At 39.1% G+C, this 27,718-nt stretch overlaps 1 protein-coding gene across 1 annotated transcript; it reads right to left on the bottom strand.

Moving 5' to 3' along the window:
- Positions 1–691: 691 nt before the first annotated feature.
- LOC148338068 (neuronal acetylcholine receptor subunit alpha-7-like) lies at positions 692–27,305 on the bottom strand. The gene is made up of 9 exons (XM_088292726.1): positions 27,110–27,305; positions 18,977–19,116; positions 17,109–17,153; positions 16,535–16,644; positions 9,201–9,448; positions 8,246–8,440; positions 6,612–6,698; positions 4,288–4,397; positions 692–2,550 (listed from the first exon to the last, which is right to left on the bottom strand). The coding sequence occupies exons 1-9, from the start codon at positions 27,177–27,179 to the stop codon at positions 1,954–1,956; spliced, it is 1,602 nt and encodes a 533-aa protein (XP_088148852.1). The 5' UTR covers positions 27,180–27,305; the 3' UTR covers positions 692–1,953.
- Between the last annotated feature and the right edge of the window lie 413 nt (positions 27,306–27,718).

The raw sequence follows: 27,718 nt of genomic DNA on the forward strand, positions 1-27,718 counted from the left end.
TGCTGCCGCCTATACCAGCTGTCAACGGACAGGAGGCGTGGTACACCCCTGACTGGTTGCCAGCTAATCGCGGCAGTAGAAAAATAATCGTTTCAATTTAAAACTCAGACCAAGTATAATGATATAATATTGCTAAGAATACACACGATTCAATAAAATTTTAACTGGCAATCAGAAATCCCATTTTATTTGGGAGTTTAAGAAAAAAAAAAACAAATAAATAAAAAATGGGAATTAAAAAAATCCATGTTCCACATTACTTGTGGGATATTTTATTTTCTCTGCTATTCCCATTTTGGTCTCATACAAAGCAAATTGTGTGGAAATTAATTAGCACACCAGTTATTCCAATATAATGTGGCATGTTAAATATATTGATGATTACTTTACGTGGTATTTCAAAAACGTCCATGCTCACTGAAGCTAATGTGGTTTGCTATATTCATGTATTGAAACATAATTTGTGCTTATTTGTTTCCTGAATGTATGAAGCTTTAAAATGGTCAGCCATCCAATTTTTCATTATTTCAGGATAGCGATATTTGCATTTGGGTGAGCATAGAAAATTCAGCATTTGGCCATCAGTTTACTTACAGAAAGAAAGCTGGGGCACAATTCTAAACCTAAAATATCAATATTTACTCTGATCCACTTTCAATGATTATCACCTCGAAGTTCTAAAAAGAGATACTTATACAGAGAATAAATATACTTTTATTATGGCTAAGGTTGAAAATATACACTTAAAAGGACACAGAGGAAAATGACTACACCAAAGATGAAAACTCAGGTCACCTGTTATGTATATAAACACCCACAAAACCTATATTGACAGACAGCTTTTATAAATGTTTACTATTTTGCACTGACGTGAATGATTTTAAATTTTTCTCATATTTTCAAGCCTTTTGTAATCATCCTTGATGTCAGAGGGTGACATCATGAGAATTGTGTTGGAATATCAGACTGAAACGAAAGTACTTTATGTGTACTTGAATAATTTGCAGCAAAATGGGCATTGCAAGAGCCTGCGTGAATGCTGTGAATTCTCTTGTGTACAGTACAAAGCTATGCACCCCCAAAACAATCTTGCTACAACATATAGGTATCCCGCAGATACGCTATTATTTTCCCGGATTTCAAAGCAGTTAGCTTTGTGAGTTTAGGCTTAGGGTATATTAAATCCCTTCAAATATTTTCTGTAATTATTTTTTCATTTTTACATGGTTTACTTTTCCACCACAAACTCTTTTGAGACCATATGGCCAGCTTCACAAGACACAAAAACCTTCATCGTCAATGAACATTTTAAGACAAGCAACTCTGAGCTATTTTTTTCATAGTAGTTTACTGTAGTTTCCAAGCATATGGTTTAGGATGTTAAACATAAACTACATTTGAATGACACCTTTGCATCTGTGTTATTGGTCCACTCCAATCAGTCCGCACAAAGCATTATTGCACAATACACTAAACGTTCACAAAGGATTTGAATACAGTTCATGTGATCACTTAAAATAAAGAGACTTAGATGTGAAGTGTGATTGTTAGTAACAGTAATATTCATTTTCAAAATGTACATCTCTATACAATTATAAACATAAGAGGGTGTGTACACTTATACAAGCACATATTTCAGTCGTTTATTTTTGTTTCTCCACTAAAAAGGATTGTTTTCCCAGTTTAGTTGTGTATCTTATTTTTTTTTAATCTCACAATAACTAGTCATTTGAACAAAAGTGTGGGGGTGTTGACTTTTTGTATCCACTGGATGTAAATCCTGATGGCAAGTGAGCTTATATGGATGTGTTTGAAACATTCTATGCACATAGAAGTTAGCAAGAGCTGAGACATAAAATAATTATATTTACATAAGAAAAATACAATACATTACAAGCATTATTTGCATTAATAGCCCACGAAGAGCCATAAATGATTTTTTTCTCCATCCAACTATGTGAAGTCCTTGGAGACAGCCTCTATGAAATTGGGCGCTGACATGAGGATGGTGAAGGTACAAATAATGGAGAAGAGCGAGAAGGCCACCAGGCACAGACGGTCCACAACTGCTGCTGCAAACTTCCACTCACTGCTAATGGCCTCAGCATCATCCTGATCCCGGAAGCGTTGGGCAATGTAGGTCACCTCCTCCAAGATGCGCTGAATCTCTGGTGGCGGGATTCTGACTCCCATTCCCAAAACATTACTGCAAACGCCGGCGGGCTCAGCCTCTTCACCGGGGGAGCAATGAGCACGACCCCCCAGTGCTACACCAGAGTCGCTGGAAGGTGGGCAGTGTGGACTCTCCACTGGGTGGTAGCTGCCAAAGTAGAGGCTCATTGAACCATTGGAGGTGCCTGAGGTGCACGGTGGGCAGGAAGTTTGGGAGAGAGGAATGGAGAGGCTTGGAATGGGGCCCATCTCAATAGAGTTGGTGCTGGACTGGTGCTGGGTAATATGGCGGTGTTTGTAGCCGGGACGTCTGCGCTCATCGCCCGGTTGCTTCATGCGTAGAAACCAAGCACACCAGTTCAACAGGACCACCCGAACCTGAAAATGTAGCATGGGTAATTGTGTTTACGTTTTCGGTGGCCAGTTTTTAACTCATTCACTATGTTTCTACAGCAACCAATCACTATCACTCCAACTCATGGAGCAGTTCCATTTTGACAACTAAAAAATAAAAATCCATTTTCACCGAGCCGCATCCAAATGGTGCTTCTTCGTAAAAATCGAGCAATCAAATTTGCCAAACTATTATTGAGATGGATTTTTATGTAAACTATCAAAGATTTTGATGATGACGCCAGATTTATGTGGTGAAAGAATTCTTGCTAATGACAAAAATGAGGCTTGGAAAAACAGGAAGCAATCATTTTCATATACTGAAAAAGTTCATTTGAACATAATTTGATGACGCGTGGTGGGTGACTGGTTAGCACATCTGCCGCACAGCGCAGAGGTCGTGGGTTCAAATCTGCGTTCTGGCTAACAGGACCGCATCATCTGCAAAAAGTGATCTTAAAAAAAAGAAGAAAAAAAAAGAATTAAAGGACAACCACCCCAGTCTGCCAATCCAGAGGCACTGTCCCTGATTCCTTCCCGATGTTGCAGAGGCGTGTCAACAAGGACAGCCCCAAAACATCCAGAGACTTTAGGAACTCAGATGTCATCCACCCACCAGAGCCTTGCCACCATGGAGCTTTTTAATCACCTTTGTGACTTGAACTCCAGAGATAGAAGCCCCAAAGGAAGGTGTGTAAGTGGAATTCAAGAGGTATTTTCTCCACTGACTCACAACGTCCTGACTTGAGGTCAGCAAGACCCGTCCCCGTTGCACACAGTGTTAATGGTGGACTGCTTTCCTCTTCTGAAACTCCGGATGGCGGACCAAAATGTCATGCGGAAATCATTTTCCACAGCCTCACAGAACTTTTCCCATGGCCATGGCAACCGCTGAAGATTTGTTCCGCTTGGCCAGCTGGTACCCATCAGCTGCCTCAGGAGTACCACAGGCCAAAAAGGTGGATTCCTTCTTTAACTTGACGGCATCCCTTACCACGAGTGTCCATCATCAGGTTTGGGGATAACCGCAACAACAGGCACTGACCACCTTACGGCCACAGCTCCAGTGGGCCTCCTCAACAATAGAGGCACAGAATATGGTCCACTCTGACTCAATTTCCCCACTTCCCCTCTTGATGTGGGTAAAATTCTGCCGGAGGTGGGAGATGAAACTCCTACTGGCAGGGGATTGTGACTGATTTTCCCAGAAGGTCCTACCACCCTCTTCCCCCATCATCGGAAACAACACACCACTATGTGGTGATCAGTTTAAAGCTCCGCCCCTCTATTCACCCGGGTGACCAAGAAATACGGGCGCAAGTGTGATGACACAACCAATCTGGTGACCCGCCTTCCTGCAATTCAAATCTCATTTGCAATGCTGCTTCCTGTTTGACACCTCAATTCAAATTCAAATTCAAGAATTGCATTGGAATTTAGAGGTCATTCTCTAGTTAATATTGAATTTCATACAACTCTTTTAGGGAGTGTGGTCTTTGATATGATCTATCTGTCAAGTGTCATGGGACAACTACTGTCGTGATTTGGTGCTTTAAAAATACAATTGAATTGATTGAGTGTACACAATTATGTACAAACAATTATTTCCCAAATTTATTGCTATTCTGTATAAAATACAAAATACATACTGGAACGTGACAAGGACATTCTTAAGTCCTACACCTAATCACGAAAAAATAAAAACAGAGTTCCATCACTCACCCACTTGGGCATCTTGCCTCCTTGAGGGTCATGGTGATGAAACTGGAGAACGATGACCGTCACCACTACGGACATTCCCACGATCATCATGGTGCTGGCAAAGTACTGAGCTGAAAGACACAAATCAAACATGAGCATCAAAGTGCTTCGCATGGGTATGTTTAGTTGACCGGTTGCATAAAGTAGCAGCACCGTGGACTAGTGGTTTGAACTGTGTCACAGTTCCCAGGTCAAACGTTCAAATCTTGGTTCTGAACTTCCTGTGTGGTTTCCATGTTCTTCCTGTGACCTGTGTGGGTTTTCTCCAAGTACGCTGGGTTCCTCTCACTTCCAAAAACATCCATGTTGGTTTTATTAAAGCCCAGAGGTCAAAAGATTAGGAAAGTAATTGAGGGAGGCAGCAGTGGTTTCTACTCATAAGAAAATAAATGTGAGGGAAAAAATTACTTTCTGGTGATTCAAGGCTAATCATAAAAGACGTATCATCTATTTCAGGCAGCGGTGTTGAAAATAATTAACAGCCACATTCAGTCACAATGTGGTAAAGATGAATCATTTTAATTATGAGGACAGTTGGGCTTGTCCTCCAGTCATATGAAATAAATGTTATGTTCGGCTGGGTAGCCATTTATCTGTATAAATATATCCATTCCACAATCCCAACGGCATGTCCTCACGAAGGTCGGGGGCGTGCGAGAGACTATTCCAGCTGTCTTTGGGCAGTAGGTTAACTTAATGTCACTTACAATGGAAAAAAATATCCCAGTAATAGCATCCATCCATCCATCTTCTGTACCGCTTCTCCTCACTAGGGTCGCGGGGGGTGCTGGAGCCTATCCCAGCTATCTTCGGGCAGTAGGCGGGGGACACCCTGAACTGGTTTCCAGCCAATTGCAGGGCACGACAAACAACCATCCGCGCTCACACTCATACCTAGGGGCAATCTAGAGTGTTCAATCGGCCTGTCATGCATGTTTTTGGAATGTGGGAGGAAACCGGAGTACCCGGAGGAAACCCACGCAAGCACGGGGAGAACATGCAAACTCCACACAGGATGGCCGGAGCCGGGATCGAACCCACGCCCGATGCTGTCTCTCACTGTGAGGCCATCGTGCTAACCAGTCGTCCACCGTGCCACCCAGTAATAGCATTACCGTAAATATGTGGGTTGTGCATTGATACAAAATATCCGTGAAATCTGGTTATTTTAACTACACCGTAATATGATGCTGCACAGTGTGAAATACATTTACCTTCCGTGTTGTATACTAATCTATAATCAAACACATTTACAATGTATTGGGAATTCCCTTTGAGGACTATTATTCCTGATGGAAAGTTTCTAAGTTCTAAAAATTAGATTACACTGATAAGGCTGTTGTATTGGATTTCATTCATTGGCTGAGGAGTGCACCTGAATTACTCAGATGGGTAGAAATCTTTGAAAGGACTTGGTCAGTTCAAGGCTGACTCTTTTTTTTTTTTTAACATGTCTGATTTGTGTGTTTAGAACTTAAAACCAATACAATTGATGTGATAGTCCAGTGTGATTATTATAGGATATACTGTAGTTTCTTAACACAAAAACATCTGATTTCCTACCTTGTCCTTTTCATCTTCCATTCATCCTTTATTTATTCTTCCTCCCCATTTAAGAGTTTCTTGGTGGTGCTGACACCTTTCACCTGGGTCGCACAATTTTACCATAAAACCCCTTCTGGGGCTGTACGGCAATGATGTTTGGACATCCCTGGGTTATGCTAACTGAATCACCCTTGGAATTCATCCTTCACCAGGTGACCATAGCTAGAGGTCAGGAAGCATGCAATAATGCAGTGCTTCTCAATTATTTTCTGTTACATCCCCAGTAGAAACAATTCGTGCCACCACCCACTCTCAGCCACAACTATAAATAATAGTATTTGTCTATAAAATAGTCAGTTCTGCATAACACCGAATCCCTGTTAAAATAAAAGAAAAAAAAGGAAGCTATAGTTCAACTTACAAGAATAACCCTATAAACATTGTTTATTAGTCTGTATCAGAAAATATTTTAAGTGCATCAATTTGCCTCAAATTAAAAAAATAATAGTCAAACAACAATCAAAAGGACAGTCAAGTTGATATTATGATGTGGTCATTCATGTCAGTGTGTTGACTGACAGAATTTATATTACAGTCACTTTGGTTTGCCATTGCGACAGCATTCACACTAATCTAAAAAGCTCAACAACATAATTCAACTTTAGGATGTGTCAGGTTCTCTTCCTGAGGGTGATTTTGTGGAGGAATATGAAACATAGGCACACATCAATAGAACTCACCGATGAGCGGAACTGAGTCAGAGGTGGCCGGCATGATCTCAGCCACCAGTAGCATGAAGACCGTTAGAGAAAGCAGCACGGTGATTCCTTAGAAAAAACAGAGACAAGGCAGAATATAATAAAATGATTTGTGTGAGTGGAATCACTGTTGTGTTAAATTATTCCTGTAATTACATATGGAAGTAATCACTTATCATCTCAAAACCACAGTAATTTGTCAGGTGGAACACTCAAGGGCGCTCCAGAAATCTGTCAAATTCAAGTTAACTGGTGACTGCTCATCCACATGTTGGATATCCATCAAAAACCAAAGGGCTGATTGAACTCCACTCAGAAATTCAATTATTTCGAGCGATTTTACATGCATGTATTCATGACTCGCTACATGATTTATGAGAATTTTTGCATACACGTGCTCACAGAGTATTGCATGCTACATGCAATGCTACAGGCTGGAAATATTCACTACTGTCAGCATTCCTTCCCCAAAAAAGCAGGGTAAAAAAAAAGAGACCTATATTCCCACTCTGATTTGTGCAAATATGGACTGAAAGCTCATTTCGATGTTCTAAATGAGAAGGATTATTTAATAATTCTGCCTTTGTGAGGTAGAAGTTTCTATCCCAGAATTACTACTATGTAATAAGAGTTGCACTGTTATTACAAATCATTTATCAAAATACCCCAGAAATGCAATGTTTGCGCCATTAAACAGACTCTCATCTTGACGCTGATAAAGTATCATAACTTAAACTCCATTCCCATATGCGTGTGAGCTTTTAGTCCTCAAGGTCCAGTGCCATTTATTTTCTTTCATTCATATTCATTATTTGTTTTTCAAATCAATTATAATAATAATTATTGATTTTATAAATTAATATTACAATTTTAAAATCGACTGTCATCGAATGTCAAACTCTTCCTTCAGCGGCTACACTCACACTCACACAAATTTGATCTCAAGTGGGACGGCCCAGTAGATTTAATATGCAATAATTAGAGAAAAAATACTTAACACAGTGTAAACATTCCTTTCATAGCAGCACAGCGGTGATAAACAAGTATCTAAAAAGGAAGCACACATGACCCATTTGTCACAGGCCCTAAACAGTAACACCTAAAAGTACAACATAAACCTACTTATATTGTCAGACTAAGGTACAGTGCTAAAATATGATTACATTTTTCAGGGGGAGGCAGTTCAGGCACATGTCTACACATATTTTGTATGTATAGAATATATTATGCATAGTTGAGAGGCAAAAAAAATGTTGCACTAAGGTTAAATAAAAACAAAATTTTAAATTAATTCAAGTGTTTATTTTAGTTTTTTTTCTTTTAGCACAGTACATTTAAATGTATTCATATGATTTCAGTCCCGTCTACATTACAAAAATAGATTGGTGCCCAGGTAAAGTGAAATATGTTTCCAAGTATTTCTTTTTGTATTTATAGGTAGGTTCATAGAATTGAGTGAAATACACAAAACAGTTACACGCTCACAAATGTGGACCGAAATTCCCAGCGATACACTCCTAAATCTTGTAGAGTCTTCCCATAAAAGACAAGGTTACATCTACAAAGGCATGCCAACGCAAAAATCCTTAATTGTTTACATCTGCGCATCATCTCACCGAGAGAGATCTTTTCTCCTGAGTCAGCAGGCAGGAGGAAGACCAAGAGAGCCAAGCCAGATATCAGCACGCAGGGAATGAGCAAATTGAGGCCGTAATAAAGCGTTCTGCGGCGCATGGTGACTGTGAAGGTCACGTCAGGGTAGGGCTCCTTGCAACAGTCGTAGTACAGCTCATTGCGCTTCACTGGGACACCTGAGGGACATAGGGAGATGCGAGGGTACAAAAAAACATGAATACAATCCTCCCATCTGTCTGTGTAAACAGCCATATGGGCGGAAGAAGGATGAATGGAGAGATGGGTCACACAGTTTCGGAAATATATCACATTGCCTGCATTGCAACAGCCTGACTGATGAAACACTGGAATGAAGTCAAACATAGGGATATATCATCATAGAAGCTAATAATCTTTGAGATGTTTCTGTTTGATCTTACAAACTGCATGCCTTTCATTAAGTCAAACAGTAGGCCATGACGATTGTTCCTATCTGACAATTTAGAGTGTTCAAACAACCGATCATGCGTGTTTTTGAATTGTGGGAGGAAACCGGAGTACCCTGAGAAAACCCAGGCATGCACTCGAAGGACATGCAAACTCCACCCAGGAAGGCCGGAGCCGGAATCGAACACTTCACCTCTGTACTGTGAGGCTGACGTGCTAACGAGCAAACCACTGTTCCGCTCTTTTAATGATTCAGACCAAATTAATATGATGTCTCAAACAGTTCCCTTAGAAAGGTTGTTATTATTGTAATAGTGGATAAAAATAAAAAATATTACAATACATCCACAAGCCCTCATTTCCAGTACCTTCGCGGCAATTGCAGAACTGGGGGTCAATTGAGCTTCATTTCTCTCGAGTCGGGATTCATTTCACAGCCCCAAAATATGCATTCTAGATACAGACTCAAAAGTGGGAACAAACTAGATTGCTGATCTGCTAATTACTTACCCACAAGATCCCACTCGCCATTGGGTATGTAGGTGGATGTGTCCACATCCAGCATCTGGAGGTCCAGCAGCCAGCCATTGTGTGTCCAGGAGCCAAACTTTAAGTCACACTTCTGGACATCGAAGGGGAACCAACGCACATCGATGTAGCAAGTACTCTTCAAGATGCCAGGCGGGATGTATTGGCAGTAACCCGACGCATTCACCAGAACATTGGTGTGGAAGGTGGCATCAAAGCGATCATCCGCACTGGAAAGAGAGGAACAAGAGACATTTATCTGTACAATGTAGACTCCATGGATACATCAAAATAAGCGCTTCATTTAATTGATTGCTAAACTCCTGACGACGATACGTAGGCTTTGCCTAACATGAAGTAGTGTCTCCAAGATACAAAAGAGCACCGAGTGTGTTGTGACAAGATGACCATTATTCCTGCTAGAAGGCCGCTGGGGATTGATACTGTTTAAGCCATCGATGACTCTGACACCAAGATCAATCCTCAGACTTAAACATTGATACGTTTGATATTTTAGTCCGGCATTTATAGTATTGAACTAGGAAGTGGTAAAGATGTCAACTACTGTAAAAAAAATGAAAGAATCTACTAGAAAAAAAAGTCACGTTTTTTCACTCAGACTTTCTCAAATTAATTTGTGCAGGAACAGTTTTTGAGTACTAGTTTATTGAATTAATGAAAAGTCGTTCAAGGGAAGGCAGTTTTTACTTCTTTTTTTTTTTTGACATAGCACATAGGTTACTCGATGTGGTCGCGGATCGAATGCTCAAACTCCAAATTAGGAGACAGAAGCTCTACGCCTGAGCCATGCCTCTCCTACTGTGTTTGAGTATATTGCTGGTGTCTCCAAAAATATTTTTGGGGGGAAGAAATAAAAGGTGTGTTTAACCCAAAAAAAAAAAAAGATTAGTCAAAAACCAACGTTTGAGAATGGTTCAACACACAGCTGACAAGCCTTTTCCCATAACTCTAAGACTCCCATCTACTGTTAGCTGTTAATGTGAAATACATGAAAGCACAGACAATAGCTCCATTGCAACCACAATCTAAACCCAAACTTGAGAGATAATATCCATTTGTGTGGACCCGGCTTAAACTTCATTCAAAGCCCCGACAAAAGAACATATGACCTGTATCTGGGGAAAATATCTGGATGGACACTCTTTTCTTTGATCCTGCCTCCAGTCAAAATGAGTCATATAAATGTGTTTTTGATTTATTATTCTCCTACGTGTGCCACTATCAGCTGTGGCTTCAGGCAGGTTTAGGAGATAGAAAAGAAGGGGCGGCAGAAGCAAAGCCCGTCATAAATTATTCAAGCTTTTATCATTCAAAGACTTATTTAAACCAAAGGTGTCAACACTCTTGCAATCCAGGCAATGTGCTGTGTCGGAGAGCATACGTACTGTAGTAAAGACAACTTTAAACATAAATGTTGTCTCAAACCTAAAAATAGCAGCTTTGTATAGGATAGTACAGGTGACAGAAAACATTACGGTCAATAAATCATCTGGATTGAAAAGCACCTGTGATTTTACGATCACCTCAGAGGAGGACGTTTAAGATGCAAAGTCAGACATGTACTGTCCACTCTTTTATGACTCACAAGGCCTGATTTCCTGCACACTGAGACTGCACAATCACTACGTGGGCCATGTTTTTGTGCTCGGGGCATGTTTAGTAAAGCACAGTCTAGCTGTGCGCATGGGGAGAGTTTTCTTTCATTTGGTATTTTCGTAGACGGCGGCGATTAGAAAGTGACATTTGCGCTGTTGTGGGAGTCATAGCGCGCTGGACAACGGCCCTTTCCTTCCCTTTAAAATCAGCTAGCCAGAGCATTGGCATTGCAGAAGAAGAAATAGCACAGCTGGGCGCTTGACCCTTAATTGCCGGTCAGTCCTCGGCCCTCTGGCCGCAATCTGAGTAACCTTCCGACCTCGTCCCTCCGGCCTTAATCCAAAAGAAAATTGTCAGCCTCTGAAAAAAGTAGTAGTGTAATGTTGGCCAGGGTGATCGCAGATCACCACTGTGAAGTGTAGACCATCCAGTATGACACCCTCAACACCCCTGCAGAGCTATGCCACACACCTATGCAATAAAGATAATTCAAGTTCATGCTTTCACAGTTTAGAAATGAAGTAGTCAGTCATGAAATCCTAACATCAGGCGTTGTGTCTGGGCTCAGTGGTTAGTGCAAAGGTCCAAGAAGTCTACAGGCAAATAGTACAGCCCAGTGATCCTCGAGTTTAAAGATGGGCATATTTATCGTATGCGGAGAGCATATACAGCAAATGAAACGCGTCAAATTGATTTTTTCACGCATCTTCCTTCAGTCATCAACTGTAAGAAATGTGGAAACATACAGCGTGGGATCATTTAGCTGAAATAATGTTGCATTACATAACTGTTGCAGCATGTTTTGCGTGAATATGCCAAATGATAAAAAATTAATTTCATGCGTGCTTGCATGTGTTCATTCATTGTTAATAGTTCCTAGTTGGATCACGGAAAATTCTAGGATTTGTCAGACGCAAATGCGTTTTCACGGGGTCTAATATAATTTTAATTTTTGACCATGTATTTTGTACTTTTATTATGAAGTTGCATGACTGAAACTGTGCATCACACATTTTTCATTGTAAAAAAATGTGAACTTAAAGCTCTTCCAGTATTATGTTTAAATGTGTTAAGTTCCCAGCAGGATGAATTATCTTTCAAGTGTATACCTTTTTCTGGTTAATAATTCAAATGAGTACGTACATCTAATTTCCATTTTGTGCACTACTTGTCCTCGTTAGGGTCTGTGCTGCACATTTGTTGATATGGACTATAAAATAATTCTCTTAACAGTTTACTATCAACATTTTTCAGTTAAATAATATTTTTCCGGTTAGTCCATTTGTGTAATATACTAAATGCATAATAAAACAACAACAACAGATTCATATGGTACTCTGAATGCATTTACAAATTTTCTGCACCTTCCTGAGAGAGCTCACTTAATCAAACTTGAGCTTGGCGTCCATCATGCAACAGATGGATCATCAGTCAAGTGAGGTGGTCTTCTTCCTTCAATAAAGGAAAGAAGTCAAGAAAGGAGACCATATACGGTGAAGTAGTCATTTTCAGTCTGTGTGTTCGTTTTGTAAACTCCCACATGGGCCATCTTGTCTGGCAAATGCAAGAAGTGCAGATGAGAGGTACAAAAAAAATCTGTTATGGGTCATGAGCCAGAACCAAGGAGTCCATTCATGTCCAGTTAATCGCCAAAGGAGGGTGCGGTTCTATTGCACAGCATTGTTGGAGGTAAACAGCAAAAAAAAAAAAGAAAAAAACTGTGCTGCTTGTTGTGTTTATTTTGTACAAAGGTTTCCACTCATTGTGAGAAGAAAAAGTGCCTCACTCTTATGTTGGCCATACAGCAGTGCGTTACCTTCCTCGATCAGGCTTGTGTCAGTAGTCACAGCTCCAAACCGGGGTGAACTGAAAGTGCTTCTCAGTTATTATCTGTTACGACTCCCCACTAAGAAGAAAGCATTTCAACTACTGAAAAATAAAAATTAATAAAAGCCTCTCGCTCCCACCTCCATTGAGTAGAGTTTCTCATGTACTTGACTTGTTTCCTCACACATGGCGGCTCGAACCCTTTTCTCAGTGCACCATCAGCTCAATTAGCAGTGCAGTTTTCCCGGCTAGACACCACACCACAATGTCAGATGTCCTAACCCTCATAGCATCAGAAAATTTGGATCAAATATTTTTGAACACTTTGAAAATATCCAACCCAACAGTCCTACGTTTCAGTAGCCTTTTTAGGATGGCCAGGTCCAGTGCTACACTTGTATTATCGAGCAGTTTGGAGCTAAACACATAGCTGTTCACTGATTGGTCAACAGAGTCTGCCTGTCACACTGGAAAGAAAAAACTATTTTTGTTGACAGGTGCACATGGGCTCAGTGTAAAAACTGGCGCATTTTTTTTTTTGTTCCAAGGCAGCTAAGCAAAGCCATCTTAAAGCAGGTCTAAGTTGTGGCGCAGGTTGTGTAACCAATTTTAATGGGTTTTATTGGAGCACAGACAGACAGATTCTGTGCTCTGGTGATATGTGTGGTGGATTTAATCAGATTTAATTCAGAATTATGACATTACGGCACACTGTTGAACCCTCTGAATCATTGTAAAAATAAGTTTGCTGAATACATTAATATCTTTAACATAATTTTAAAAGGACACCCCTGACTGCGACACACCTGGTGTGTGCGTCTGTGGAGGCGGGGTTGGCACACACAGACGGGCGACTTGTAGAAAAATGGTCTCCAAGGGCCGCCTTTACATCATCCGAAAGTGGAGACCTTCTTGCAGTTGCTGTTGCGCGTGGCAATCCGTTGCATGGACTTCAGCGAGTCTGTTTCTGCTCTGGCACCTCTCACCTCCGCTAAATTTAAAGGGAATGAGAGGAGCCGCTTTGATTGTCCGGCAATCAAATCAACTGTGTTCACGCCCACGTCTGCGTGAATGCCGATTTTTAACTTCGCCCATCTAAAAAAATACCAAATGAAAGAACACACCCCCCATGCACACAGCTAGAATCCACTTTGTGCTAGACTTATATTCGGCATTATCATGATGTTTTAAGTAGTTGATGTTCTCTCCTTAGCTACTAAAGAAGTTTCAACTTTAATCCAAAAGACATATCTATTGTTGGGATGGTTTGTTGTTCTCACCGGTACCAACCAACATTTTGCATTCTCTCCATAGGTCACTTATGAGAAAGACGCGGTGCAGTGATCATGAAAGAGAAATCTCACATTGCCAAGCATAACTGGGAGTTTGCCAAAGACCTGTTATGAGTTGCATGCCATAAAAGTATTTGATGCAATAGAGGGGCTGTTCCATTTCAACACTAGTATAAACAGTTGGACACTAAAGAGGCAACAGTAATTGGTTGAGGGATGGGAGCCACCTCACATTCAAATTATCACTCATCACTTGAGTTCTTGAAATGTGAAGCCTTCAAAGAGTTACTATGGTCAGTAATGCATTTCTTTGACATCTCATGAAAATCAGTTATTAACACATTAAGAGACTGGATGTGGTGGTTGTTCCAAATCACTGGAAATGTATACCAAGAAGACAATTGAAAACTAGTCAGGACACAATATTAAGCTTTCACAGTGCCAGACAAATAAACTGGTTTACGATTATGTTTGTTTAGAACCGTGTAAGTATTTGGTTGAGGGTTGTCTAGCCGGCTCATTGATCTAAAAATGTGATGACAGGAGGTGGATGGCTCATCAGGAACAATTTCATATGGGATATGACTTAAACGTTCTCCCATCTGAGCGGCATGCGAATGAGCACATCCACCATTTAAAATGACAACTGAATTCTCTCTGATGGCATACTGAGTAATGGTGTGTGTTATGGCCATGGTGCCACTAGTGCAACAATTACCTGCCTGATTTTTATCGCACCTCGTGCCCTCAACACACTGCACACCTGAACTTTATCGAATGACCAGCTCATCAAAAGCACCACTGTAGAGGATATCTGAAATGGCATTACATGATATGGCTGAACCCTGCACTGTTTAAATTCCTCCTTAGGAATCAAGCAAAATTGAGCCATGAGCAAAATATAAACAATAGTCTTTCTATACTCATGATTGATGATTAATCAACAAATAAAAGAAAACAATAAAATCACATTCTCCTTGGTGGAGGCCATGCTAATAAAAAAAACATGATAATAATAATAATAAAAATTATTGTCATGTAAAATTTGCTATTCAAAGAAAATAAGTAAAAAAAAATCAAAATATTTTCACACATTTCCAAGCAGAAGAGTTGGTAAACCTGGAAGTCAACAAAGTGGATGAAAATCTGAACATTCATACTGAACAAATGTTCTGGGGAGGTTATGATTGATGATAACATATAATAGAATGAATAATGACAAGAAGGTGAGTTATGAAAGAGAAATGGTGAATGCGCGTAGAAGTGTTGAATTTGAATGGATGATCGAGGGAATGAGGCAGGAAAGGGAGGTTGAGGGGAAAAAGGCTTGAGATAGGGAAAAAGAGCAGCAGGATTAGGATGGCTAATCCGGCAGGTCTAAAAGCTATGCTTTGAATATTTGGGTTAATACATCCAAACCTTTGTTTCGTCCTCATGCTCTTTTTGCATGCAAGTGTGAAATCAACCTGGTCTTTAAATACACTGTCGTGACAGTGTTGGTGAATTAAAATGACTGATTACAGACCTAAAGGTAATTTCTTTTTTTATTGTGTGTGAAAGCATTCTGGATTTCAGGTTTATTGTTCAATGTTAAAGCAATAATCGTTCGGAAGTTTTAATAATATACATTGTGAGGCGTTTGAGCTGGTTTGTCTGCTGAGTTTTTTGTCACGGGAGGGAAGACAACATAAAATATCAAACCTTGGTCCTGATTTCTCTCAGATGAGAAACTACAATTCTGAACATTAACACTTTTTAATAATCTTATCCAGAATGATCCGAATAAAATACACATTCTTAATGAGTGAGATTATTTCATAGATATTTCTATTTCTACATAGCGATTATGCCTAGTAAAATCATGCAGGATAAAATGGATTAGACTGCAATTGGAAAAAAAAACCACCAATTTTTACAACAGAGAAAACACAAGATGTTCACATTCACATCAATTTGAAAAAACAAATCCCTTCAGATTGGAAAACACTTCGTAAAGATAGAAATTTGCATCAGATATTTGTTTTTGCTTCAATCCCCTTGATTTTAAACAAGATAAAGATGCTGTGGAGGGGAACAAGGAAGAACAATTTAAGAGAATTTGAACAATACATTAGGATAATTACGAAGTCAGCCTATTATGGCCTGAAAATCCATTTAGGATTAGAGGATTTAATGAACGTCTCAGAGGGATTTGGACAAACATGTCCACACATTAATCTTCAGTACCCTGGTTGTGTCTACGCAAAAGTTCAACGGCAGCTCGAGTCATCATTGACCGAAAACAAGTCCATTTTCACACAGTATAATCAACATTAAGAGGTTCTTCATACGTTTCCTCCTTTAATTTTATGCTGGGGGTAATTATGGCACTGTACGACTTCAATTCACTGTCATATACATTATGCTTTACAATCATTGGTGTTTGCAATATTGTCATGTAACACCCATGAAAAGAGACGCAGCACAGCACAGCAATGATGAACGGTTTAAATGAGCCTGTTTAACGCAGAACTTTGAACATAAGCATCCATGACGCTGCAGCATGTAAATGAGCCTGCAGGAGCAAGCAAGAACTCAAACCTGTTGTAGAGAAGGATGTCTGGAGTCCAGATCTGGTCTGAAGGGAATCGAAGGTTCTGGACACCAGGGTAGCTTTCTGGATTCCAGCTCAGGTATATATCAGTCCAGTACTGAGAGACAGTGAGATATTCAAGTGCTATATGACATTTATCTGCACTGTTGTAGAAATGCTTACTTAAGCAAATAGGAAGGGTCATATCTTTCTAAGGGAGTGTTTTTGTGATCTTTCATTCTGGAAAAGATGCTGACAGTACACAATCTTGTGAGGGGTTATAAAAATTCCAAATACTGTTTTTTTAATGCTCACATGCTTTTCTTAAAGCTGAAAATGTATGCTCTGTTGCTTTTATTTTATACACTGATATTGTAACTTTTTGTATTTAAGACTTCGACTGATTGTAAAGCCTATTGGGATGAGAACTGCGTAACTCCCTGAGGCTCATTTTTATTGGAAATAATAATTAAACAGTCAAGACACTTTGAAATGTGTGATGCTCCAATTTATGGACAAACTGAAGTATTTGTGATGTTCCTCTGGATGGACGGACAAAAGAAAAGCTTGCCAGTGACTCACCAGCTGCAGCCAGGCATTGGTCATCAACACTTGGTTCTTCTCATCCTAATGCCAGAAAGATATCAAAAATAAAAATGCACTTTTACACACAAAAATAGATATATATATCATCCTATGAATCGGTCAAATTTCACACTTTCAAATTGTGTTCATTCAACATTGTTTTATTCCTTCAAAATCGACTAAAAACACATTTTAATTTCCATCCCTGTATTGAAAAATGGGACATTATTTCAAATGGACACTGCCGAAAATGCCCAAACATAAATTAACTATGATTCAGTTACTCGTTTGGTCTGTAGCATGTCAGAAAATAGGAAAAAAATGTTGATCCAAAGTCAATATAAATTATAATGTTATTTTGAATTGGATTCAACACAAATATAATCAGTCCACTTTCGAGAACGACAACAAAAATCTTATCCTATCAAAAACAGAAATTCTGAGCATACTTTAATTTTTAACTCAAAATAAGATTAATTGTATTGTATAAGAAGGAGGGCAATTCTGTTGACTATGTCACAAACAAATTATACCTTGAAGAATAAAAACAGACGCCTACAGTAGGCTTTTTTCTGACAGTGCAGACTGCCACTGTATCTAATTTTTTACTGCGTGGCACTTTCTCACACTATGCACTAATGCACAAATAAAATCAACATAGCTGTCAATTTCACAATTTGTTTTTAAACTTATAGGAACTAATGCAAAAAAATAAAATAAAATCAAGAGTCTAGCCACCTAGTAGAAGATAATGGTGAGCAAAATAACCAATGCAATTTCCTAAATAAAAGAAGCTCAGTCGGGGTTGAAAAAAACTCCACAAAAGAAAAACTGCTTTTTCTATTTCATTTGAAAAACAAGAAAAGAACGGCTATTATTCTTTTTTTTTTGCAAGAAGCTCTGAAAGTCTGAACAGCAAATCGAAAATTCCAAGAACTTTGAATTAAATTAGACTTTAATGGAGGATTCTAAGAGCTCACTAATCAGTGATGCATGAACATACAGTATGCGTGTGTTCATGCATGTGTGCGCACGTACGTGGATGCATGTGTGTGTTTTTGCATCAGCAAATGTGTAAAGTCAAACAGCAGCGCTGCATTACTTCCGCCAGCATTTAACAGTGCTATATAAGCACCACAGGGCAGCACATTATGTCACATGGACGCATACAGCTTCAGGCATAAACGCATTACACTAAAAAAATGAAAATAAATTCAATATTATTGCCCCTCAGAGAAAAAAAAAATCTTTGTTTGACAGAGAAAATTAATTAATGAAACACTGGAACGCAGGACCATGAAATAATTAATAAAATACATGAATATTTATTGAAATACATAAATAATTAATTAAACACATGAATAATTAATTAAAAACATACACAATTATATAGATTTTTTAAAATTAATTAATGACACATTTATTTATTTAATTCCATATTTAATTAATTGTGGTCTATTTATTTATTTCCTTTTGACACTTTCAGTCCTCCATAAACTACACGTTGGAATTTGTCAATGGACAGGTGTCCTAATATGGACCTTGTTCACCAAACTAGACATGGGTAAACCAATGATGATAATGGTAACAATGGATACGATTTTTCTTGACGTTTTCCTTTTGTGTCCGTACCCTGGAATATGGTGGCCGGAAAATTAACGTTGTGGGTAAACTGACGTGAGCGGCAACGGTCACTTCACTCTTCACACATGTGTGTTAGCTATTGATTAGGGGCTTCAAATAACTACAAAAACATATTAGAGTATAATATTGAAATTTTAAGGCTGATTTTTTTGAGAACATGCACAGAACAAGTTCTTGCATCCTTGTACAACTTATTAACATGAACTGCACAGCCTGCTCACCACATCTATTATCTGCAGAAGAGTGAAGCCCAGTTCCACCAGGATGGCAGCTGAGTCATTGACCACCGGTCTTTCCAGTCGGTTGTAGTTAGCAAGCAACTCCTTGTAAAGTCTCCTCTGGTACTCTCCTTGAAGAGATCCTAGGGACCAAAGTAGCAAGAGCAAAGTTACACAAAGTGGCTCATTTCCATAATACAGTAAAGCATTTTTTTTTACAGTGGCACTGAGACAGGAGCACAGTACAGTTCATCTCGTCCATCCATCAATTCTTCCATTCAGCTGTCATCCAAATCGCACTTCTCCCCAGCTTGATCACAAAGAGATCAAGTCAATCTCAGCTCTGTGAAGAGTAAAGGAGTATGCCTCCAGCCTGGCAGGGTGTTGATCGGCCCATTAATGCCAAAATGGGAAACGTTATGGCAGGTTAGCGTTTGAGGTCATGCAAAACAAAGCAAGCTGCGACAAGGAACTCAGCACGCCATAATAGAGATTGGCTTTTGAGAAAAAGTCTTAAATTACTCATCAATGAAACATATAGATTTAATGTTAATTTTTGGGTGGCAGAAATAATTTGCAGTAATAATAAAGTAATAATAAGCAGAGCTGCAGATCCTGCATTCAGAGTTAATGAATGGAATAAGTAAAACAAAATGAAAGGAATTTCAGAACATTGGAGCATAACCATGTGTGTGCTAAGGGACTCATGACTAAAAAACACCGCTTCCAAAGATAATAAGAGCTAAAGCGTATTGACTTTACCATTCTGAGCAATGTGACTTTCACTTTCTACCAGTCTGAGCAGTATTTCTACACAGTATTTCAACATTTACAATGAGCTGTTTGTTTTTTCCCCCTCATAAAGGGTCCACACCAAGCTCCGTTTCTTGTACAGGTTTACTTTCCATTTCTATTTCTACAGGGGTCTGTTTGAAGAATGAACTAGATGGATGAAAGCATGAGAGGGATGTGCTTCACACCTATGCCAAGATTCAAAACCTAGAATTTGTTGGCTATGAGGCAGACAGACAAACAACAACTCTTCTGCGCTGCCCAAATTCATAATCGTCAAAACATTTCCCAAATCATTTTGTCAAGCCAATCATCGCATCTTCTCAGATCATTACTTCGGTTGCTAAACAACAAGGCCACTGTGCCTCAAAGCAAACGGTAGCCCCCAGGCATTCTGCTTCTATGTCCAGGAGCCTGCTGAGAATAAGATCATAAGATGTAACACACATTTTTACAGTTTTTGTTATCCTGTATCATTGTACAAGAAATACTAAACTGCAGGTTATTTAATGGCGGCACAAAGACTCGGGAGAAACAAAGAGTGCAAGAAAATTCATAAATCTGTGTTTGTTTCTTTTGTACTGTGTATTCAGACACCGAATAATGAGCATGTGTGTTTTGTCACAGTGGGAACTGTGGTTCACACAAACATGGAAAAAAAATCAATGCAGACCAGTAGTGGGGGGTATTGGTGCCTCTGATGATGCCTGCCTCGTGAAATTGTGCTCACGAGGGATAAAATAATCACAAAGTTCAAGGCTTGAAGACACAAACCATGTGCGGCCAGGCAGGAAGGAAGGCATCTCAGTTCATTTCTTTTTTTAACTGAATCATCTCATTAATGAAGCTGATAGGAAAAACAGAAAGAGGAGTCTCATTACAGAAATTCCTGCAGTAGAAGGAAGTATTGGATTTGTAGTTATTTCATCCCTTGCTCTTTTTAGCACCTATCTAGGCTCCCTCAGCTTCACTTTTCCTTTTTAGAGCCTATATGTTCAATTTGTGTCACATCCCTTCGCTTCACTTTCGCAGTCTGCTACACAGTGAACAAGTGTCTTTCTCTTGACTTCTGGTCGAGCGTTTACATTTCGCCGCAAAGTGGTTGTCCTTACCACACTTTTTTACATTTCTTGTTTGATTCTCTCATGTGTCCTACCGCAGTACTTGCAGTCCAACATATTTTTTCTTAGTCTCTTTGATGCTGGCGGGAAACTCCGTATGCCGCGTGAACTTCCTCCACTTGCCCTGCTTTGGCCCTGCAGTTTTCCCGGGACAACTCCGCTTCTCTGCAGTGTTGAAGGCACAAATCCAAAGTCAAGGCCTTTTCCCTCAGCAGTCTTTCACGTATGTTGGCGTTATTAATGCCGCACACAATTCTGTCTCGAATGAGGGAGCCTCTCAAAGTGGAATAGTTACATGTTTTAGTAGCTTCACTTCTGTAACAGAGCTGTCAATTGACTCACTGGTTCCTTGGTTTCTTTTTAAGAATTTATATCTCTCTCTGCAGTAGGTGTCGAACCGCTCAGTCATGTCCTCTAGCGTATCAAGCAGCTCTCTGCCACTCTCCCCGAACAGATAAACGAAGGGCCTTACTTGCGTTTTCTTGTCAACTGTGAAACAAACATAAAGTTAAAACGCTGGTTGAAGTAACTTCTCACAAAAAAAAAAAAAAAAAACTGGGGCAAAATCCTCCCCCGCCGCCACCATGTTAAAGTATTGGTCTTCATAATAAAACTAATTCCACCTTCTTTGCTCAGGCCCAACTCGTCGGCATTAATTAAAATATGCAGCTTCATTTCGGCTTCAACTGCCCATGACAGTGCAAGATTGGCGTGATTGATAACAACAACATATCATATTGTTACACTTCGCATGCTCCTTTCTCCTGCATCTACATGCCATGTTGAGTTAGTTTGCATTTTGTATTTTATCAATTTGTTTCGGGGAGATCAGAAAACAACTACGATATTGTCAACTTCAACCTATAAACATGATCTGGAAAATATTTTCAATTTTGTGGAAGTTACAATGGCATTTCCTCGCTGAAGGTCATATTTAAAGTCAATAAAATAAAAAATAATGTGCTGATTGCTTTTCTAATTTTCCAAGTTGAAGTGGACATGAGTAGGGATGTGCATATGAATATTGGTGATGATTGTTCACCGTTTTCGCTGTGATTCATTAGAGGACAACAGAGTATGACGAAACAAGCCAGGAAACAATATAACAATGCTTGCCTCCTTCCGTCAAAGACGTAGTCTGACTGCCCACCCATAAATAATAGCTGTCATTAAGATGTGCTGAATGTAGGAATATAAAAATGCATTAAAACAATTCTGAGCTGGCTGTTCATGGGGTGAATTTTAGTGCTCGTATCATTTTCACATGCAGACGACGCTGCTGCATTTTATCAGTGGTCATAGTGGTGGTATGTAGAATTTTTGGTGGTACTCCTACTTGGGGTTAAAAGTAAAACACTGTAATGGATGACATGGCCCCACTTTTATTCAAAAACAGATTAATTAATACATACACACTTGTACTTATAAATGAAAAAATACATGCAAATAAAGTCTTTCGGTGCACAATGACTTTTAGTGTCATTTCATTATGCTTCTCAATTTTCTTGACTACAGCAGATAACAGACCACCTATATTGCACATGATAAGCATCGTTGGAATCATAAAGCTTTTAAATGCCACAAGAAAATTTAAATTGGAAAAATCAGAAGCTTGATTTTATCTTCCCTAATCTCCCCATCTGTTTTTGTCCCAACCCAATGCTCTATACACCATTACTGTTGCTCATGAAGCTCTAATTTATGCAACCTAATTTTTAGTATATTTTGTACGAGCATCCTCTCTTTTGATCTCCTTCTCTCCTCTCCTCGTCTTTCTGGCTGTCCTGAATCCACTTGCTTTTTTTGTGGAATAAATTCCGCAGCCAATTGGGTTTTGGATTGAAAGGAACAACAAGCCTAGAAAAACATCATTGGCACCGTTTCCAATTAGTCCACATCACCCCCCCAAAAATGGGTGGAATAAATTTAGCAGGATCTTTTATTGTGTGTGTGGGGTGTGTGCCTTCCTGAATGTACGCGCATTTGTTTGGGGTTAATCTGTCCATTATTCTCTGCTGCTGTCAAACAGCTCGGCGTGTCTGACTTTGAGCCACACTCATCAGAACCGTCCTATTCAAAAACAGACTGCCACAGGGACCCTTTTTCCCTTTCACAGCCTCTCACACACTCATATCTCATGAACACACGCAAAGACACAGTTTTGTCTGATGTATTTGTCTCCGCTTAGTTGCGCTAAACCGGCTCAGGCGTCAGCGTCTGACTCCTACACATTTACTTGCTGATTGTAAATTAGCTGATGTAAATTATTGCGGTGTAATTTAAGCCTGTTGTTTAGGAATTCATTGCAACATGGTGTGGAAAAATATAGTCTGAATTACATTCTAGAAGAAGCGTTTCTGATCCAACACAGTTCTTGAAACACTTAAACCCCTCTCTACAACCTACAACTACTCTTCATCATATGTACATATACTCCATCTACTCAGGCTTTGACGCACCTAAATTGTGTATATCTGCAAAAAAAACGCACTGTATAAGTAAAGCAAAGCTTGGAACTCACGAGGGTCACATGAATCATGACAAATTAACAAAGTGGTAAACAATCTGCACGAAAAACAGACTAAAAAAAGAGTCATCCAATTAGTTGCATTAGGTTAAATCAACTTTAATTAAAGACACAAAGTCGGATGCTCTTAGGAGACAAAAGCATACAAACACGAAACGGGTTTGTTCGGATCAACCCAAAACATGATGTCACATTTGAGAAACATGAAAGAGCATTGATCCCTCAGTGTTTTGGGGCAGTATTCTAGACCTGCAAGCGGGACGGGTTCTGCACAGATAAGCGCTGACAGCCCACCCCTCCTTCAGGGGCTGCTGGTGAGTCAACAAAATGACAACTCTACACATCTAAAGCTACTTTGTTGCAAAAATGTGTTGGCTTGTGTGTAAGTGTGTAAAAAAAAGTAATGCAAATATTACAATCCCGTGTGAAAAAGGTCTGAAAAACAAACTCCTAAAGCAGCTTTTGTTTTTTACCAAATAATTGTGACACACTTTTGTCGCAGAAACAGAGAGGAACCTAAAATAACCTCTCATTTGCACTTAAATACCTTGACCAATTAAGGTAAAATATATGCACTGGACCCTCTATTGGGAACACTGTTGGAAAAATGAGGTCAAAAGAAGATCGGGGGAGTTCTGCAGTGATGCTCCCAGGTGAGCTGAGAGCTAAAACCCAGGAGGTCATCCTGTTAGATAATCCACAAGTGATCGATAAAAAATAATTTTCAAAAAAGTCAGAGTTGAAGGCAAGGTTTTGGGGCAATCTATTATATGAAGGTGTCGCCCCATTAAAACCTTCAAATATCTGGTTACTGCTTCTTGCTTAATACTTACTACTGCCCCTGAAAATCATAATTACAAATACAATACATTTGTTCAAATTGCATCAGCAAAGTAAGATATGACAATTATTTTCCGGAGTCAAGATTTTAAATGTATTTCTGGTAGTGTTCTATTATTATTTAAAGTTGGAAGTCAACCCCCAAAATGTCTATACAATATTATGTTCAATGCAGCCCCACTAGTCCAAACACGGCATTCTGATTAATATTGCGTTGGTTGAATATGAGTTAAACAGAAAAATACTCCAGTTTTTTTTCCATCTCATTGAGCAGCCATTTTGCCACATGCTGACGACTAAAAGTGACATCACAGTTTGCTTGCAGCTCACGTAACGACCAAGCATGGTTCAGAAAACATTTAGACTAGCGCAGTGGCATAAAACATAGTATTGTAAAGACATTTTTGGGTTAACTCCCCATTTAAGAATATTTAACTCAGGAAGAATGTTGGGCATTGAAACACGTGACGAGCAGAACATATGGACAAGTGTCTTAATGGCCCTCGAGCTCGATCGAATCATATAGGAGAGTTTTATAATCTATGGTAAGGGATCAGAGCCCTAAAACCATTTGGCGTTTAATCCTAATCCGGGAGCGAAGACCACCCATGTGTCTTCAACTTTCATGTTCATTTAACCCTCTCATGATCAGCGCAAATCCTTCTAGAACTGAAACTGTACAAATAAGACTTAAAAGCCACAATAAGTGAAACATTTTTTTATTTATTTTTTTTTACTCATAAGAAATAATTTCTGCTGTAAAGTTTAATAAATTTATGATAACGTGACTTTTTCTTTGTAGCAAAGTTTATATAAATACTGAACTGCGATGCTAACACTGATGCTAGTGCTAACCACACATGATCGGTTTCCATCCTGCTCCAGAAGTACAGCTCCTTATTGTAGGTGATTTTGTAACGACTCAATAAAACCAGTGGATCATCATCCTCACTATTCAAATATTTGACATTTCGCACTCTGCAAGATGAAAGTCACACAAAGTTTTCATTGCTTAGAGGTGACTCAAGAACAAAATAATGTGACAATTTTAGTGTCCTCAGTGACTGAAGAGTGTCTCATAAACCACCTTATGCCGTGGGTAGAACTCTGAACACAGCATTAAATAGTCTAATCTACATGTAGGCCACCACTAAAGCGAAAAGATAGTGGGGAAGAGTCACTCATTGCTGACTGGGGACAAGTATTACTGTGCATTACAGAATAAAAGAGAGTGAAAGACACCAGGAGAGAGATGCGGTGTTGAATGCAAATGATTCAGATAATGTGACAGCATCTGGGCCACGCAGACTTGGATTTTCAAGAGTCTGAACCTTTGACGGTCAAGAATAAAAGATCACTCCCAAATGTTGTAGCGCGTAAGCTGGAAACACAACACCAGTGATCATTTGAATCATATTCCCAAACAGAATATGAATGTTGTTTTGATGAGTTACTTCAACTTCTATGGACAACTTGTGTTCTAAGTTAGCAAAAACTTGTTGGTGAAAAGTGATAGGAATTGAAAAGCAGTTCTTTTGGAGAGTTTCTTTGCCTGCCTGATGATTCTTGTTGATTCCACTTTTGTGACAATTGCATTGTGGTGTCACGGGCATATATATACATATATATGTATATATAAGTATATATACATATAGAGAGAATACTTTCTCTTGAACCACTAAAAGTTGTTAAGTACTGTCGTCAAGCAAAATGTCGTCTGTCCACTCAATGGAACTCTAACTCCTTTCCAGTTCTCGCGTGATCAAGCTCAAACACCGCCAACATTTGCTACGACAATGGTGGATTAGCGTGTTGCATTCATGCTGTAGCAGCTCCTGAGCATAATATTGCTTTTACATCTAAATATTCCGCTACTCGCTTTACCCTCTCCAGCAACAAGTCTTTTGTCCAAATTTTGGCTGACTTTCAGCATTTGCGTGACAGTTCTCAGACAAGTTTCAACTTTTCTTATAGTAGATTTGAAAAAAACTAATGAGGGAAAGATCAGTCTCTGTTTTAGTTTAACTCTCTCTATACAACATATATTTAAAATGCACTTCTGTCAAATGTTACTTTGTCGTTTTTTTTTTTTCAAGAGTCATCACTTCGTGGCAAAGAAAATAATGGAGTAGAAGAAACATTATTTCACGTTAAAGAGCATCATGCATCAATCATGTTTTGCCAGCAGCTAAGGTGTGCATCAAAAGATAAAATCACCAGTTAATGCTTTTTTGCATGCTTTTTGTACTTGAAAATTCTTCTCTGTTGGAGGTTTCCACAAATACTAAAGGACAAATTATTATAAAACAGTCTGTCTGCAATTCATAGCTCTGTTGTTGTAAGTGTTACGCGACAAAACAAGTTTTATTCATGATATCTCGTATTTTTAATGAATAAGCACACCCTTTATGTAACATGTATGAAATATTTATGCATTAGATGTATGCAGTGTATAATATATTTGTTAATATGCATAATGAAGATTGTCTACACTTAATATAAACCATAATAGCACAGTGTCTAGAATAGTTTATTATGTTGTACAAGTGAATAATGAGAAATATAACGTATCCAAAAGCGTAATATTTATAAATATTTCCTAAATTATTTTAGGTAAAAAGTATCTTAAAAAGGCATTCGTCGTATGTCGTACTGCAAGTGCAGTAATCCTTGTTGTTCCACTTTCAAAACAACTTGAGAGACAATACAGACTCCTGGCTTCCAGAAATAATCAACACAAATATCAGTGCCATGTTCATGTTCACCCAACACCACAACAACCTTATTTGTTCCAAACTGCCCTTACTGAACAGACCTTGAACATATAATGTAAAAATTTGTTTGGGTCATAAATACCTTTAAAGAGGAAGGCTGTCCACACATAAAATCCAACCCAACACATGGGCCAAAACTTGTGGCACCGCATCCTGGCAGGTTGGCACCGGCCCTGGCTGCGGGCTCTTTGCTGCTGATGCTCTTTCGTCTTTGGAAGGCGACGAGAAGAAGACGCAGGAGAGAGAGGTCGGGTGAAGAGACGAGAGGAGGGGAGCGAGCAAGAGAGGAAGGGAAGGGAGGGAGGGATAGACGGGGCAATGTGCTCACTGTTGACAATCCAGAACAAGTGAAGATTAGCGCGTTCACGAGACTTTACGAGACTGCGCTCGTGGTGGTCAAGGTAGACTTATTTTGACGGAAAATTTACATTCAGACTTTCCTTGACTTGATCAACAGGGGATCGGGAAGTGAGGCAGTTGACTACTATGGAAATAACCCCAAAAACAACACTCAATGGATTATAAAACTTAATTTTTCACATCCTCATTATATATATATATATATATATATATATATATATATATATATATATATATATATATATATATATATTACATGATACATATATTACATCTAAAGCACACATTGGAAACAAACAAATACAGAAAAAAATAGAGCTGGACAATTGAC

This window comes from Idiotropiscis lumnitzeri, chromosome 4, assembly GCF_059441095.1.
Source record: "Idiotropiscis lumnitzeri isolate Australia: NSW breed Sydney's pygmy pipehorse chromosome 4, RoL_Ilum_1.0, whole genome shotgun sequence".
Taxonomy (NCBI): Eukaryota; Metazoa; Chordata; class Actinopteri; order Syngnathiformes; family Syngnathidae; genus Idiotropiscis; species Idiotropiscis lumnitzeri.

Excerpts from the sequence above, each read along its gene's own strand:
- LOC148338068 (XM_088292726.1), bottom strand. The coding sequence starts at position 27,179 with ATGCGGTGCCACAAGTTTTGGCCCATGTGTTGGGTTGGATTTTATGTG. Across the intron at positions 16,645-17,108 it reads CCAATGCCTGGCTGCAGCTG|TACTGGACTGATATATACCT; the intron begins GTGAGTCACTGG and ends ACTGTCTCTCAG. Across the intron at positions 9,449-16,534 it reads GACATCCTTCTCTACAACAG|TGCGGATGATCGCTTTGATG; the intron begins GTTTGAGTTCTT and ends CTCTCTTTCCAG.